This window comes from Eutrema salsugineum, unplaced genomic scaffold (genome assembly GCF_000478725.1).
Source record: "Eutrema salsugineum unplaced genomic scaffold, Eutsalg1_0 scaffold_16, whole genome shotgun sequence".
NCBI classification, from domain to species: Eukaryota; Viridiplantae; Streptophyta; class Magnoliopsida; order Brassicales; family Brassicaceae; genus Eutrema; species Eutrema salsugineum.
The window spans coordinates 1,875,507-1,891,606 of record NW_006256858.1 but is presented as its reverse complement, the minus strand read 5'-3'; the positions used below and the strand labels follow the sequence as shown (position 1 = coordinate 1,891,606).

Below are 16,100 nucleotides of genomic sequence, written 5' to 3'. Positions count from 1 at the left end.
AAGTCAAATTTAAGATATTCGTTTCAGATCTTGACCAATTTATACATCCATGTGGTGCGGATGGACCGTCGCTAATTCATCTTAAGATATTAGATTATGATTAGATGCACACTTCAAGATTATGGAAACCGGTAAGGTATGGTTATTGGTTACGATTCACAATTACGATGACACATGTTTATCTCACGTTTTGGTACGAGTTTGCGTACGGTATGAGCCTATATCAACAGCTACTTTCTTTAAATTTGATGTAAACAATTAATTAACTCATGTATATCTTTCTCGAAAATTGTGGTCCACTATGAGAGCGATGCATAAGACTTCGATATGTCCAGTCGAAACTCATGCTTAAATTGCATATAATTCTCATATGTGAACTGCCATATGATCTTCGTACCACTAAACGAGGTGTTAGAAAAAAAATAAAAATAAATTTTCATCAACATCAAGTCATCAACATGTCCCCAATTGAAGCGGAAACGAGATCCATGTGTAACATGCGTTAAGAGCCTCGAAAGAAGATAGTTAGTGTCAAAGAATGAGTTACGATGCACAAAAACACAATTGGAGCAAAAAAATATCCATGCTGAGTTGAAATCTAGCTACCTTTTGGTCGATTCACAATATATAGATTTGAGTACATTATTATTATTAATACATCGGCAGAAAGTGACTATCCAGATGTATTTAGTTCATACAAGGATTTAGTACTGTTCTTTGATGTTGTACTAGAACTTCGGCTTTCTTTATTATTCTGCTCAAATTTTCTATTTGTAAATATTGAAGTTATTGAACTTCCTTTATCTACCTCAAACCCAAAACCTCTTTGTTAATCTACAAGCCAATTCCGGAATATTGATGTCATTGGACTAATTAAGTCCAACGTCTAACGTATTTTCATTAGCAAAAAAAAAACAAAAAAAATAAGTCATTTGAAATTTCACATATTAAGCCGTTATTCTCCCTCAGCTTAAAAGAGTTACCATTTAGAGCCAGTAAGTCGTTGGAAACAAAAAAAAAATATATATACCAAATTGAGATAAGTTAGACAAAAAGAAAAGAGGGTAAATTGCCGAAACAAGGACAGAGACTGTGTCTTAAAGGCATCCCGTATGATTAAAGGGTACTTAATCAATTACTGTTCCACTGTCTCACTAAGTCAAAAGTGAAACTCTAAAGGCTAAAGCCAAAGGTTTCAAACATTTTTAAAGCAAATATGTCCACGATAATTCGCACATTAGAGGTCCACCATGTTATCAGTAAACGCCAAAACATTTTTTCTATTTTTTACTTTTCCAAATTTGTAGAGAACTTTTAACCAAAAAAAAAAAAATTTGTAGAGAACTATAAACACTTGGTGTAAAACAAGAAGTAGAGAATATAAAAACTGTGTGGAACAAAAAAAAAAAGAATATAAAAACTGTTTGACAGAAATATTTAAAACAAAAAAGGAAAAAATCTGAGAATTTGGGAAGTGTTCATATCCAATTTTCTACAAAAGCGAAAGTCGCATGGCTTTGTATTTCATTTTCTTTTGTTTAAAGTAAGATCATATACATGTTAAAGTTTAAAAAATACTCATTAACAAGATAGGGAACAATGATGGCTATTCCAACGAAACTAGTATTGTAAGTTTGAGTTATATAGATGTGGTCCAACGTTACTAGGCTACTAGCATTGCCATTACACATACGTGGTAATAATGATAAGTTATAATTTTGCCAACGATGTTAATTGATATTTTAAAATTGTAGGTCATGGGAATGAACTGGAAAGTATAAAAGTTGAATCGCATGGGGGTGGAAAGATGATTGTATTTGGCTAATTAATGTATTTTATATGCTAACTGATCAGATCCCCAAATATTCTCATAATCCTTCCCTCTTATTATGTTGAAACTTGAAATAAAGTGCTGAGCGTAAACTCCTTTCGCTTTTTATAATATAGAGGAGAGAACAAAGAAAGATTTTATCAAGTTATATTAAAGATGATGGTAAGGCCTAAATATGCGATACCCTATGAGTCTTTTTGTTTTTGACTTTGCACATAACTATGAGCCTTTGTTTTCCTCACATAACATAACTATGACTAATGACTCCATGACTACACATGTGAGGGTCTCCTCTCGTATTGAAATGGGTAAATTTAGATGTTGTGGTCAAAGTTTGACAAAAAATGTAGTGGTCAACATATTTTTGGTTATTGAGATATTACTGTCCATTGGTAAATCATAACTCCAACGGGGCACTAAAAATGTTATTTCTAGCAGTTAGAAAAAGGTTTAAGAGGATATAATTGGTGAAGAGGTTGTTACATGGTATTAATCGATCGTAAGTGACGCACGAGTAATGTTTAACATGATTTTATAGTCTTTCAATTTTAGATTTGTGATCAGTTATACGAAAATTTTCATATATTATCGCATTTCAATGTTTCAAGCAGAAAGAAAACAAAAAAAGGGACTTCGAAGTTCGAACATTTGGTTGCATTTTGCACATATTACATACGTCGCCAAGTTATGATTCCACCATATATATACAGTTGGGTTAGATAACGAACCGAGATCAGTTTTCAAAAAGCATTGCAAAAGATCGAGTAAAACATTCATAGAATATTATAGAACTAAACTCTAAGAAAATCTATACATTACACAGTAGATGATAAGATAAGGGTGTGTTTGAACGTAGAGTCGAGAGTCTTGGAGTTTTGGTGAACGAAAAAAAAAAGAAAAAGAAAAGAAAAGAAACAAAAATGGGACCCATTGGTTAGACTTGAACCCAAACACGCCCCATTCCCCATTCTTCTCATTATTATTATCACCTCTTCCACACGTTACCTCATTTTGCAACTCACACGCTCCTCCCTCAACGCACGTGACTCTCACGCTCTCTGTTTATTTATTTATTTATTTTTTTTTTAGAAAATCTCTGTTTATTTTTTCCAACACCATTCTTCTTCTGCTCTCCGATTCGCCCTAAAAAGATCTTTTTCCAATATCAATTCACATTCAAACCAAAAAACATGTTTCCCCATTTATACTTTTGATTTTCTTTTTCGGTTGTTTGTTTTCAAAATTTAAAACATTTCACACGTATTTGTATGGTCACAGTTTTTTTTAAAAAATCAGATTTGTATATTATAAAAAAAAAACTAAAAAAGGCGTTGGAATTCAGTAAAAAAAATATGCTTTTTCAGATTTTTTTATTTTTTTAAAAAGCCGCGTTATCTGTTCAAAATCAGAAATCACAAGTCACGCCTGTATCCTTCTCTCTCTCTTCCGTCACTCTCACTCTTCCTCCTCTGCTTGCTTGCTTATTATTACATCGATCCTCGTTTGTCTCTCCTCTGTTTTTTTTCCTTTCTTCTTCTCCATCGATCTCACAAAAATCGTGGAAACAAGAAAGACTCTTACTTGACAAACCAATGGACTCTTCATTGTCACCAAACCCATTCGACCACCAAAAAACCTCAAACGCAGAGCCAAAGAAAAGCTTCATAACCTCTCTCATGACCCTCCGTTCCAATCACGTCAAAGAAGACACCTACTTCGTCTCGGAGCTCAAACCCTCCGAGCAGAAATCGCTTCAGGAGCTCAAAGACAAACTCTCGTCTTCCTCCTCCGGCGCCTCCTCCATGTGGGGGGTCCCACTCCTCGGCGGAGACGACAGAGCTGACGTCATCCTCCTCAAATTCCTCAGAGCAAGGGACTTCAAAGTTGGAGACTCGCTGAGGATGCTGGAGAAGTGTCTGGAGTGGAGAGAAGAGTTCAACGCGGAGAAACTGACGGAAGAGGATCTTGGTTTCAAGGATTTGGAAGGTACAGTCGCTTACATGCGTGGATACGACAAAGAAGGACATCCTGTGTGTTACAACGCGTACGGTGTGTTTAAAGAGAGAGAGATGTACGAGAGAGTGTTTGGTGACGAAGAGAAACTCAACAAGTTCTTGAGATGGAGAGTTCAGGTTTTGGAGAGAGGTGTTAAGATGCTTCATTTTAAACCTGGTGGTGTTAATTCCATTATCCAAGTTACTGATCTTAAAGATATGCCTAAGAGAGAGCTTAGAGTTGCTTCGAACCAGATTCTCTCTCTCTTTCAGGATAATTACCCTGAGATGGTTGCTACCAAGGTAATTTTGTTTTTCTTCTTTTCATGATCTTTTTTATTTATTTATTTTTGGGGTGTTTTTAGTGGGTTTATGTTTCTTTTTGGAGACAAGAAGTTGAATTTCGAAATTATGTTTCTGTACTTGTTGTCTGAAAAACCCTCGAAATTGTTACGGTTTTTTCATGTGCGTTTGCTCTGTTTTGCGTGTTTGGGGTTGCTTGCTACTACTACACTCAATTACATTTAACAGAAGCGAATCTCATTCAAGAAAATCTGAAATGTCTTAAATGCTTTGTAAATGTCTCCCTAATGAGGAATCTGAATCTCGTTCAAGAAATATGTTTCTTCATTTCTCTTTGCTCCAAATCCTGGAAAATTGTTGGGTTTTTTGTGTGTAGTTCCGTTCAAATTTTCAAAATGGGTTGAAGAAATAAAGATTGGTTTTAGATGTTTCTGTGTTGGCATCATTCTATGTCTAGTCAATTTTGATTCTTTTTTTTTTGTTTTACTTTCCGTAATATTACTTCCTAGCTTTTGTCTTCTACTGCTACAGTTAAACTGAAGGATTCTTTGTGTGGCCGTACGCTGAATTTATAATCATCACTCTCCCATTCTCGATCACTATTTAAATATTTGACAAAGACATTGCGTAGCATCTCAATATAGCATTCCTCGTATTGAGATTTGGGACAGACCAATATTTTTAATATTTAAAAGGTAGTACTACAAATACTGAACCTGTTACATGTCTAACACTTATCCAACTCTTCATGTTTTTATTTCAGATATTCATCAATGTGCCTTGGTACTTCAGTGTCATCTACTCAATGTTCAGCCCTTTCTTAACTCATAGAACAAAGAGCAAGTTTGTTATGTCCAAAGAAGGAAATGCAGCCGAAACACTTTATAAGTAGAAACTAAAATCATTACATTCCATTTTCTTTTGCTAATATATTTACCCTTTTGTGTTTGAAATATGCATACCATTTTTTGCTATTTCAGGTTCATAAGGCCTGAAGATATTCCGGTGCAATACGGTGGCCTTAGTCGTCCTACTGATTCACAAAACGGACCGCCAAAACCCGCGTCTGAGTTCTCCATCAAGGGCGGTGAGAAAGTTAACATTCAGATCGAAGGCATCGAGGTAACATACATCATTTGACAGAATAGATGCTAAGTGAGTGAAAAAATGATTTGATGAATATTGAAAATGTTATGTGTTTGGATTGTATTTAATAACATTACAGGGTGGAGCAACCATAACATGGGATATAGTAGTTGGAGGATGGGACTTAGAGTACACTGCAGAGTTTGTTCCAAACGCTGAAGAGAGTTATGCGATTGTGGTCGAGAAACCAAAGAAAATGAAATCTTCAGATGAAGCTGTTTGCAACTCTTTCACGACACGAGAAGCTGGAAAACTCATTCTCTCTGTTGATAACACTTTGTCTCGCAAGAAGAAAGTCGCTGCTTATCGTTACACTGTCCGAAAATCTACTACTACAGTCGTCTAATTAAGTCCTCTTTTTTTTTTTTTTTTCAAGAGATGGGTTTCTTGTTGCTACTTTTTTTTTTGGTTGTGTTGAGGACTTTCTTTCTTGGATCTGAGTACTAGGTTTGTTTGCTCAACGGTCGTGTTGAATTTCGCAAAATGCAAGTGAGATATGTATAAAAACAATGAATGTATGACATTATTAATGTTTGGCTTAATATTTAACTATAATATCTTGAAAAGTGGCAATATATCCAAGATTATATGCCTGTTTGGTTATCATCAGACATTTGAAAAGACCAATGGCTTAAGTTTGTTACATTGTAGTATCATTAGTTTGAAGAATCAGTTATTGCATTCATTACCTTCCTTATGTGGATCTATTCTGATATTAAGACCTCTGTATTCTTTGATCTGTACTCGCTCAAAGTTGATTGGTACTGCGATAACGGCATTGCTACCCAATATTTATCCGATGGCAAAAATCAGAAACAAAATTCAAAAAGCCCAACGAAAAAGGCCCATGGAAACAAACTAACAGTCCAAACCAAACTAGAAGACATAAACTAAAAACCCAACGGCTCAGATCCAACATTGTAGCATCAAAATGCTACCTCTGTAGTATCACATGTTACCTCTACTCTGTAGTATCAGAGGAAAGAAAGGTGATTCAATATCCGAGAAATGGTAGCATGTAAATTATTGCATGCTAGGAGGAGATTGAGGTTGCATGATATTTTCCAAGATTTTGAATGCAATGTGAGTTTTTGTTTACATTGGAGCTGCTTACTTTAAAGTGTCAGAGGAATGAATGGCGATTCAAGATCCCATAAGCGGTAGTTAATATAACACTACATATCTATGTAACATTCTAGCCAAGGCGAAAATTTAGAACTGAGGAAGAGGTTAAGCGTTAATGGTCTAGTTGAACTTGGGACTTTTGAAAGACTCTAAAATATACGAAAAGGTTGAGAAACAAGAAAGGTTTAGGTTATACCGTTATAGTAACAATATAATTAATTTGCGTAAGTTGCTTTCGCTCTTGCTATGTGATTGGAAGAAGGTGAGCTGGAAAGTCATGGTTACGAGTGATCGAACAAATAATTTTGTGTTTTGAGTTTTTTGAATATAACTTTTGATCAAGTTGTAGGCGGTTGATTTTAAAGCCCCAATTGTTTGTTTGCATTAAATGTTATTCTTTTGTTTTTCAAATATACACGTAACTTTAAGCCTTGGAACCTTTTTTTTCTTTTGGTAATTGAAAACTCAAACGCCGAACGCAAACAAACAATTAGCATTCCGTCAACATTTTGAATTATGCAAATATGTTTAACTAGATTGCAAAAATAGTAGTATTTGAATTTTGTTAAATAGTATACAGGAAATAATCCGCCGCAATTTTACCAATCAAAAGAAAATAGTGGAAAATATTTCGTTATTCTACTATGGAGAAACCGAATCACCAAACAAATGAGAGAAACTTTTCCTTTAGTTTAGATGTGTAAAAACAATTCAATCAAACAGACAAAAAAAAATTAATATGGGTATATATAGAAAAACTTGAAACATATAGAGAATTGCAGGATTGACAATTGTAGTGAGATTATATTATGCTTTTCGTTCAACTTTTCATCTTCTCTGCGTTTCTCACAAATCAGAGTTAACAACTCAAATCTTAAAAAATAAATATTCCTAACAAAAAGAATTAATATGTAATGCTACTTGAAGAGTTAAGATTAATTTTACAATGATTTTATTCCAACATGATCTCAACTTTTTGGTTATAGTTGGTTTCCACGATCAAAGACCTCAAAACATGACCTACTTTAACGTAAGAAAATCAATAACTCCTGCTAGTTTTTTATTCATTCTATAATTTATCTTCAAAAAAAACCTTAGAGATAAAAGCATTGGTATGGAATATATCTTCATTTTCCCCCCTCAAACATCAAATTGATAACACGGTTTTTGTTACTTATGATTTTCATCATCGTTGGAAAATACTAAAAGAGAACTTTTCTAAAGGTGAACAATCAATTGACCATATAGTCAAATGTAGGCCATCGAAGAAAGCGAGAATCGTTCGTCGGTTTCAAGAAATGGTAGCTACACAAATTTTTATACTATCAAATTCGTACTCGGTTCTCTTTTTTTGGCCTTTAAGGAGTAATAAAGAACAAAAAAGTAAATAGTGTGTAGCTGTGCGTTTGACAATTAGTAACCAATCTTTGCTTCGTGATTTTTCTAAACCTTTTTTTCAATATGAGACTCTGAGTTAATGATCCACATTAACGCCATAATTGCATTTGATTATTCATATTTTATTGGTTGATCTCATACGCGTTACAACCCCCTTGCATATCGAACCTTAGCTTTGAAGAGCCATTTTCCGTTTAAAACTTTGCGTAAAATAAAGTATAATTCGTTATTGGTGAACCTCAACATTACAAATCAGGAATAAATTCCGAGTTAGTCAAAGAGATTCGGATTCCATCCTCCCAATTATATTTATTTAGTAATTACTATATTTTTCTTTTTCAGAGAATTGTTCCTAAAAAGTAAAAAGGGACTGCATCGGTCGCTTTTTGTTTACTTTTTAAAATGCAGATGAATTAACAAACTCCGGTTGCAAAAAAAAAATAAAATAACAAACTCCGTAGTTTTTAATATATATATAAAAAAGAGCAAACTCTGTACTTTAATTATGTAAAAGATATATTGTGTTTGTACTTGTAGTTGTAGAGCCTATATATTGTGAGGGCCCAAACAAAGTTACATGTGTAATTGGCCAGTATAAAACCAATTTAGCTTCTTTCTTTTCTGTCGGGAGCCAATTTTGAAACTAAGTTTAAATTTATAATGACAGGAATTTATTTTTCTCGACATTACAGAAAGCCAGTTAATTCAAGACTATCCGTGTACTAAACAGCTGTAACCTAAATAATCTACTCATCAGTTAAAAAAAAAATTCCATAATAATGTCGTCGGCCGAAATTAGTAGTATGCAATAGCTTTACTCGATTATTGTCCCGTTGACACAATATCCAATTAAAATCACTGTTTTATTGATTCACCACCAATTTCAACACCACACACAAAAAAAAAAAACATAGAGATTTACCAAATCTAGTTAAATTAACAGATCAATAATTAGCTACAAAAAACAAGACAAATTAATCACTTTTTTGTTTTCTAATCACAAACCAACACAGTTTCTGGCTGTCGTAACACCACCGTCAACGACAAGATTGTGTCCATTCACATACTTAGACTCATCACTCGCCAAATACAACGCCGCCTCAGCTACATCCGTCACTCTCAACGTCTCTCCTTTCAAATTAGCCAAACTCCTCACAAACTCTTCCATCTTCTCCACCTCATCACCATCATCCTCCTCCACGTCACCACCACTCGTCTTCCGCCACGCGTTCACAAGCATCGACGTGGCAACTCCAAACGGCGATATGCAGTTAACCCTAATCCCATACCTCCCAAGCTCACACGCTGCGTTCTTGGTCAGCCCAACGATCGCATGCTTCGACGCCGTGTAAGCGTGCGGGCCCATTCCACCCATCACACCGGCCACACTCGCCGTCGAGATTATGCAGCCTCTTATCCCTCTCTTGATCATCGCACGTGCCGCGTGTTTCATGCCTAGCCCTACGCCTCGCACGTTCACACGCATCACTTGGTCGAACTCTTCGCCGTCGAAGTCTAGTATGCTTTTGTGTTTCTTCTGGTCGCCGAGAACTCCTGCGTTGTTGAATAGAATGTCGAGACGACCGTAACGCGACACGGTTACGTTCACGAGGTTTTCCACGTCAGCTTCCACCGAGACGTCGCAGCTTATGAAAGCCACAACGTTATTGGAAGTTAAGTGGGACGGAGAGAGATTTAGCTAGGGAAGAGCCAGCTGCGTCGTCCACGTCAGCGATCACTACCGTTGCGCCGTGTCTAGCGAAAAGCTTGACGGTTGCTTTGCCGATTCCTTGTGCGCCTCCGGTTATGATTGCTACTTTTCCTTGCAACCTATTTACAAATATACATGATTAGTTTACTGCGGAATTGTAAACCAACCAACACTAATATATAAAAAACGTGAACGTATTTGCTAATTAGTTTTGAGTTAGAAGTTTATGAAAGGAAAAACAATGTAGTTGATTATTTTTATATATTATTTACCTTTTATGAAATATAGTTGAATTGGTCTCCTCCATGATGGTGTCGTGGAGGGATTGAAAGGTCTGCTCAGGCATCACTTGGGCCGGCATTGCCGATTTTTTAGTGAGATCGGTAGAGATGGAGAGAAACGGTGAGAGGGAGAATTAATTTAAATGATGAATACTGGTAGATACATACATTTAGTTACACCTATTTATATAAGTGTGTGTGTGTGTGTACGAAAGACAAGTTCCGAGCCAATGTGAAACATCCAGTTACGCTCAGGTTCTAGAATCATTCTAAATAATAATTTAGTATGGACAAAAGCTAACAGATAGGAAAGACAACTTAAAATAATCTTTATGTATATTGGATGGATGCTAATAAATTATATGAACTACAATACATTGGAGTTAGGACTTTAGAGAGACTAGTAAACTTATTTGGGTCAACCGGATCTGTACTTGAGATCTATTTTATGTATAAACCAAAATAATTTTGGAATGTATCAATGATGATATGATATCAGATTTAATGTGAGAAAGAATCTATAAGAAAATAGCAATTAGATATGAGATCTAGCGACTTGTATTTATTATGCTGGCGATGCAAAGATTACAGTGATGCGAGAGATATCTTGAACTAATCACAGGAATCCTCATCACCCCTCCATAAAGAAAGGACTGTGGTAGATACATAAATGTTACCGCAAAACATAATAAAATATTACTCTTCTAGTTCTAGGCTCATTCACTTTCTTAGTTTTATGTACTTTCACGGACGTTCTAATTTTCAAAATGCTCGTTTTATCATCATATAAAAACTTATTTTAAACTTTTATGGTTGTTGTATGTTGGGAGTTAATGATAGTGAGTAGTGACCTTAGTAAATGGACATAGTTTTTGTTGTTGTTCTTGGAGGATCAGAAGAATAACTAAATTGGTAAACTATATCAAATATAAGTTTTAACAATTCTATTGTTTCTCCAGATGTGTAGAGATGTGAGGCTTTTCCTTTTTTAAATAGTTAAATACACAGATATATTCTTATTTTATTACATACTTAGTATACTGATCATATATCAGATTTCTTTTTGTAATGAGTTACATTGTTTGATCGATCGGTTGCGTGATTTCGTCTCAATATGATATATGAATGAATGATGCGCCAGACGTACCATGAACCATTGGACCACTTAGCTATATAATGTTATGTAAATGACTTCATTCATAAGGAACATCTGATCTTAGTTTATATAAATCTTGCTACCCAAATCTTTTAGGATCGAATCATATATTTCGCCTATCAATAATTCTGGATTAGATATAAATAGTGTTAATAATAACTTATTGCATCACATAGAAAAAGGGAAAACACAGCTCAATCAAACCTATTCCTTGTTGTCTAAAGCGATTCATATTATCATCTCAGTGCACCTAACATGTAAAAGTTCAGGTTATTGTTTTATTTTTACAATGCATAGAGAGATAGTCGAATGTTAAATTCGCTATGGAATTAAATAAACAGAAAAACAACATTATTTAAATTCTTCTGGGCCATTTATTGCATGTTAGTTGTGCTGAAGCCCGTTTGAGTTCAATTTTTGCTTTAAACCTTACTTAGAGCAACTTCAATGGGAGAGATCCATAAGGGTTTTCAGCTCATTATTTAATTAGTTTCTGAGCAAAAGTGAGATTAAAAATTTATTCTACAGATTTGGTGTTTTAGGTGTGCAATGGAAAGATCCAAATGGGTTTCCAAAAAAAAAATGGATGGAGGTAGAAAACAAAAAAATTATCTCTTTATTTTTTAACGAATGTAAGCACACCACGTGTCGGAAGAAACGAGTGAAAACGTCCCTAAATAGGAGACGTCTCAGGCAAATAGGAGACGCTGCATGATTAAAAAAATATTAAGTTTCTGCAAAAAATGATCTGAAGACCGCGTTAAAGATGCTCTTAGGCCATTTGCCACGTCTTATTTTGCCTCCCCACATTTTCGGCTCAAATTCAATCTCAAATGACGTAGTTAGATTAAGTTGCGCAATGCAATCATAGTGAGAAAAAAGTGAAAAATATGAACAATTTGACATGAAATTTTACTTGGATGAAGCTATCAATGTTTCTGTCGCAGATTTAGGTGTCCATTGCAGTGGCGGAGGCAGCCTACAATTACGTGGGTCAGCTGACTCAGGTGGAGTTAAAAAAAAATTATGTTGTAGCACTATGACTTTATCCTACATCGACAACCCAGGTGGAATTAAAAAAAAAAAATTATGCTGTAGCACTATAATTTTATCCCACATCGACAAATTGTAACATTTTAGAAGGAATTGTTAAACTATAAATATGAATTCATCTTAAAATATTAATTTATAAGTTGTGGATTTTTTCCAAAACTAATATAACCTAGAAAAGAAGCTGCACTTTAATGTTTTTTTTTAGAAAAAAGGAAATTATATATTGATAAACAAAATATAAATTTTAAGTAATTCACATTAAACTTTACTTTTATTTTTATTCCTTAAAATGTGGCAGACACCAACTATCTATGCTTGTGATTATAACACACAAATTTTTAAATATTAAATTAGAATTAACGTTTTTTTTTGGTGTAGTATAATGTCAAACATAATAGAACAGTTTATAAAAAGAAAATTTCTACTATCTAATATAAATCCAGCAAAGCAAAAAAATATTCAAAAGTCAAATATAATGGAACAGTTTCTGAAAAAGAAAATCTTCACCATCTAATATTGAATTGAATGATTTACCATATGATCCAGCAAACCGAAAAAATATTCAAGATTGAAGGTATGTTTGATTCTTTTTGTTGCGACCGCAACCGTCGAAAAATAATTTTTTGCAATGAAAATTGTGAAAACGAGCTTGCATTATATAATTTTTTATATTATGACCCATGTCAATAATTTTGCTGCCTCCGCCACTGGTCCATTGCCTTCATTATGTTGCATCTTTGTTGGTTTTAATACTGAGAACTGATGGACTGTAAACAGAAAAGGAAATGCGAGCCTGAAGCTGATCTTAAAAAAGTGAGCTCAGATTCTTAAGTCCAAACGTAAAATTGCATGGCCTATCCTTGAACACTTATTATGTTCTGCATCTTCTCATTTCTGACTCGTTTTATTAAATCTAATTTACTAAACGGCAGCTTTGACTTTTCAAATAAAAAAACTAGAGCTGATCTTTAGCTTAGAAAAAACAATAGCTGATGTTTAAAACTTTTAACACTGTTTTTGTGATGCATAAAACTGCAGAGAATCATCTGTTGTTTTTGGATCTATGTTTGTGTCAATTTATCTTTTATACAAAAACTGTTTATTAAAACTCAAATTATATTATAAAAATACATATATTAATCGATCTATTTCATGTTGGATAAACACCACATTGTCGATTAAACCAAAGTTTGATGATGTTGTGAAAAATAAACATTCCAGACGCAAACACAAACTATAACAGAGCAGAAAGTAAAAAAATTATAATTTAAAACAGTCTAACCATTAGATTAACCATTAAAATCAAAATGATGCAAAACCAAACAGTTTCCAGACAGAACAGGAAATAATAATAAAAAAAGAGTCTAACACATGTTGACTAAACGTTCTGAAGCACCTCCTTGAGCACAACCTTCATGTTTTTGTCCTGAGGTTTCACATCTTTATCAGTGAGAAGAACTTTCACACCATCTCTGGACTTCACTCTCGATACGACAACATACAAGGATCCATGAGGTAACACACATCTGGGTTGAAATATACCCACTTTGGAAAGTGTTTGCTTTTGACTTTTATCAATAGTCATCGCAAAAGCAAGTGTCAAAGGATACTGCTTACGCCTCATTTTGATAGGAAAATTTGCATCTGATGGGTATGCATGTATCCTAGGGATTAAGACTTTCTCACCAGCTTTATCACCTGTCATAATTTTACCCTCAAGCACAAAATTACTCAGCCGAGTAATTTCAAGTCTTGTACCGTTACATAATCCTTCGCTAGGCATAATGTCGCTAAGTAACATGACAGGAGCACCAACTTTTAATTTCAAACGATGGCTAGGCAATCCGGGAACGTTGATGCTATTCAAATATTCCATAGGATATCTCATGTAATCACTTGGGCTTGAATGCGATGGAGAAATAGTGTCAGCACTGAAATATTCTCTTTCTTCACCTGATATTGGTTTTAAACGAAATCATAGTTAGTAAGTGCAGAAAATAGCAATCGGTGGAAAGAAAATTAAAAAACGTATCAACATAAGCAATCAAACGCATTACCTGATAATTGTGAAAGCATATAATCATTAATCTGATCCACATCGTTATTTGTAGGACACAAAATGGCAGTCTCTTTGTAAAAATCAGGATTATAGGATTGTGCAAAAGACTCTCCATAAACTTGCTTCACTATAGTCTCGATAGGTCTCTGCATTCAGTTGTCAACAAATGGTCAAGAATATCAACTTCAATTTCATCAACATTGCTCTTTTCATCAGTAATATCCATACTCCATTTAGAGAAAGATTCAGCGATAGTTGTGTGAATTCTTGTCCCCTGAAATTCAATTAAAGAAAACATCATTATATAAGATATCTTCTACTTGTAAAATGTGGGAATCCTTGTTTAGATAGTTTAGAAAAACCAAACGTGTGATTAAGGAACTACAACATGCGTATGAGTAAACGAAAACACATTTCATTACAGACGATGAGTCTGCCTCGACTTTTATTGGACAACGTGCAAATCATTAATTATGAAATACTATGGATGAATATATAACTTAAAATGCAAAAGACACATTATGCACCATGCACTTTTTGTTTTTTTTTTCGCATGTAACAGTATGGAATGCAACCAGATGATTCAAGTAAAAACTGAGTAATGAGTAATCAAAGAAACCTAACAGAACATTGAGTCCCGAACAATCGATTACTATGTATCAAAGTGATATACATAAATTGCAAAATAATTGTTTTTGACAGGTTTGTAATCACTACAAAATCAACTTAAGAAGCATAAAACTTTAACTCAAACCAAGCCTTACCGATGAATCAAGTAAAACCATATCGAACGAGTTTCCTGATTCATTCTTATTTCCCTTCCACATTCGAAGCACCTGCACTTTGATTCTCGATGGCTTGATGTCATCAAGAGGAGCAGAAGAAGAGGAGCTAGGTTTGCGAGTTGGGGCCATCTTTTTAAGCGGTTTTGCGAATTTGGTGAAACGAAACTCTGTGGGGCTTTATATATATATATATATATAGACTCAGAATCTCGACATACACGCAGATTTATTGGAATATTTCCTTTTTCCAATAATTTTTGGAATATATCCGTTTCATGTTAGTATTAATTATTAAAGATAATTAATACCTCAGTTAATTCTTGTCGATTTAGCCAGTTAGGCCACTAAAATCAAGTCCTTCCAACTTCCAGTATTTACGATATACTAAGATGATACCCCTTCTGCTTAAACTTCAAAGTTTGTTGGATAATTCCAGAACTTGGGGAATAAATTTCTTTAGAAAGTGGAAGTTTCTAGAGAAATAGAGAAAAGGAAAATAGGTTTTACAAATATGGAAATTGGTTTGTAATCCTAATAGGTTTAGGATGTCGCTTATACCTATATAAGAAGTTCTATGTAGAGAATTGTTCTACAAGACTTCAAGAGAGAGATTTAGTTTTTGTGTAAGTTTTCTAAATCTAATAAAGAAGTGCAGATCTTTAAGCTTTTAAGTTCTACATAATCAACTTGAATTGGTATCAGAGCTTGTGTTGAAACTTTGAAGGATCGAGACCTGTGATCAACCATGGCAGATGGACAGAATCCTCCACCACGAACAAAGGACCTTGGAGCTCCGTCGATAAAGTGTCCGATGTTAACACCGACGAACTACACGGTCTGGGCGATGAGGATGAAGGTTATGCTTCGTGTAAGTGAAGTATGGGATACAATTGATCCAGGAAACGAGGATCAAAAGAAAAACGATGTGGCGACGGCACTGATTTTTCAATCTATCCCAGAGGCACTCATCTTACAAATAGGAGAGCAAGACCTAGCTAAAAGCATATGGGATGCAATAAAATCTCGTCACCAGGGAGCAGACCGGGTGAAGGAAGCGAGACTGCAAACCCTAAAAGCTGAACTAGATCGGTTAATGATGGGAGATTCAGAGACAGTAGATGAGTTTGCTGGAAAGATGTCAGGACTAGCAGCTCAATCGGCTTCCCTAGGGGAAATACTTGATGAAACAAAACTTGTGAAGAAGTTTTTGTCAGCACTACCAGAGAAATTCATTCACATCGTGGCGTCTCTTGAACAA

General features: G+C 34.6%; 2 protein-coding genes and 1 pseudogene across 2 annotated transcripts; 1 reads left to right on the top strand and 2 right to left on the bottom strand.

Annotated features, from left to right (window-relative positions):
• The first annotated feature begins 3,258 nt into the window (after positions 1 to 3,258).
• LOC18020824 (patellin-6) lies at positions 3,259 to 5,816 on the top strand. The gene is made up of 4 exons (XM_006403831.2): positions 3,259 to 4,128; positions 4,892 to 5,016; positions 5,109 to 5,250; positions 5,354 to 5,816. Exons 1-4 carry the CDS (start codon positions 3,424 to 3,426, stop codon positions 5,618 to 5,620), a joined length of 1,239 nt encoding a protein of 412 aa, XP_006403894.1. The 5' UTR covers positions 3,259 to 3,423; the 3' UTR covers positions 5,621 to 5,816.
• Positions 5,817 to 8,794: 2,978 nt separating this feature from the next.
• LOC18020823 (short-chain dehydrogenase reductase 2a) lies at positions 8,795 to 9,869 on the bottom strand. Its single transcript, XM_024158022.1, is given in 3 exon segments — positions 8,795 to 9,481; positions 9,483 to 9,627; positions 9,781 to 9,869. Coding segments are annotated over 3 exon segments (921 nt in total).
• Positions 9,870 to 13,376: 3,507 nt separating this feature from the next.
• LOC112087800 lies at positions 13,377 to 14,971 on the bottom strand (annotated as a pseudogene).
• Between the last annotated feature and the right edge of the window lie 1,129 nt (positions 14,972 to 16,100).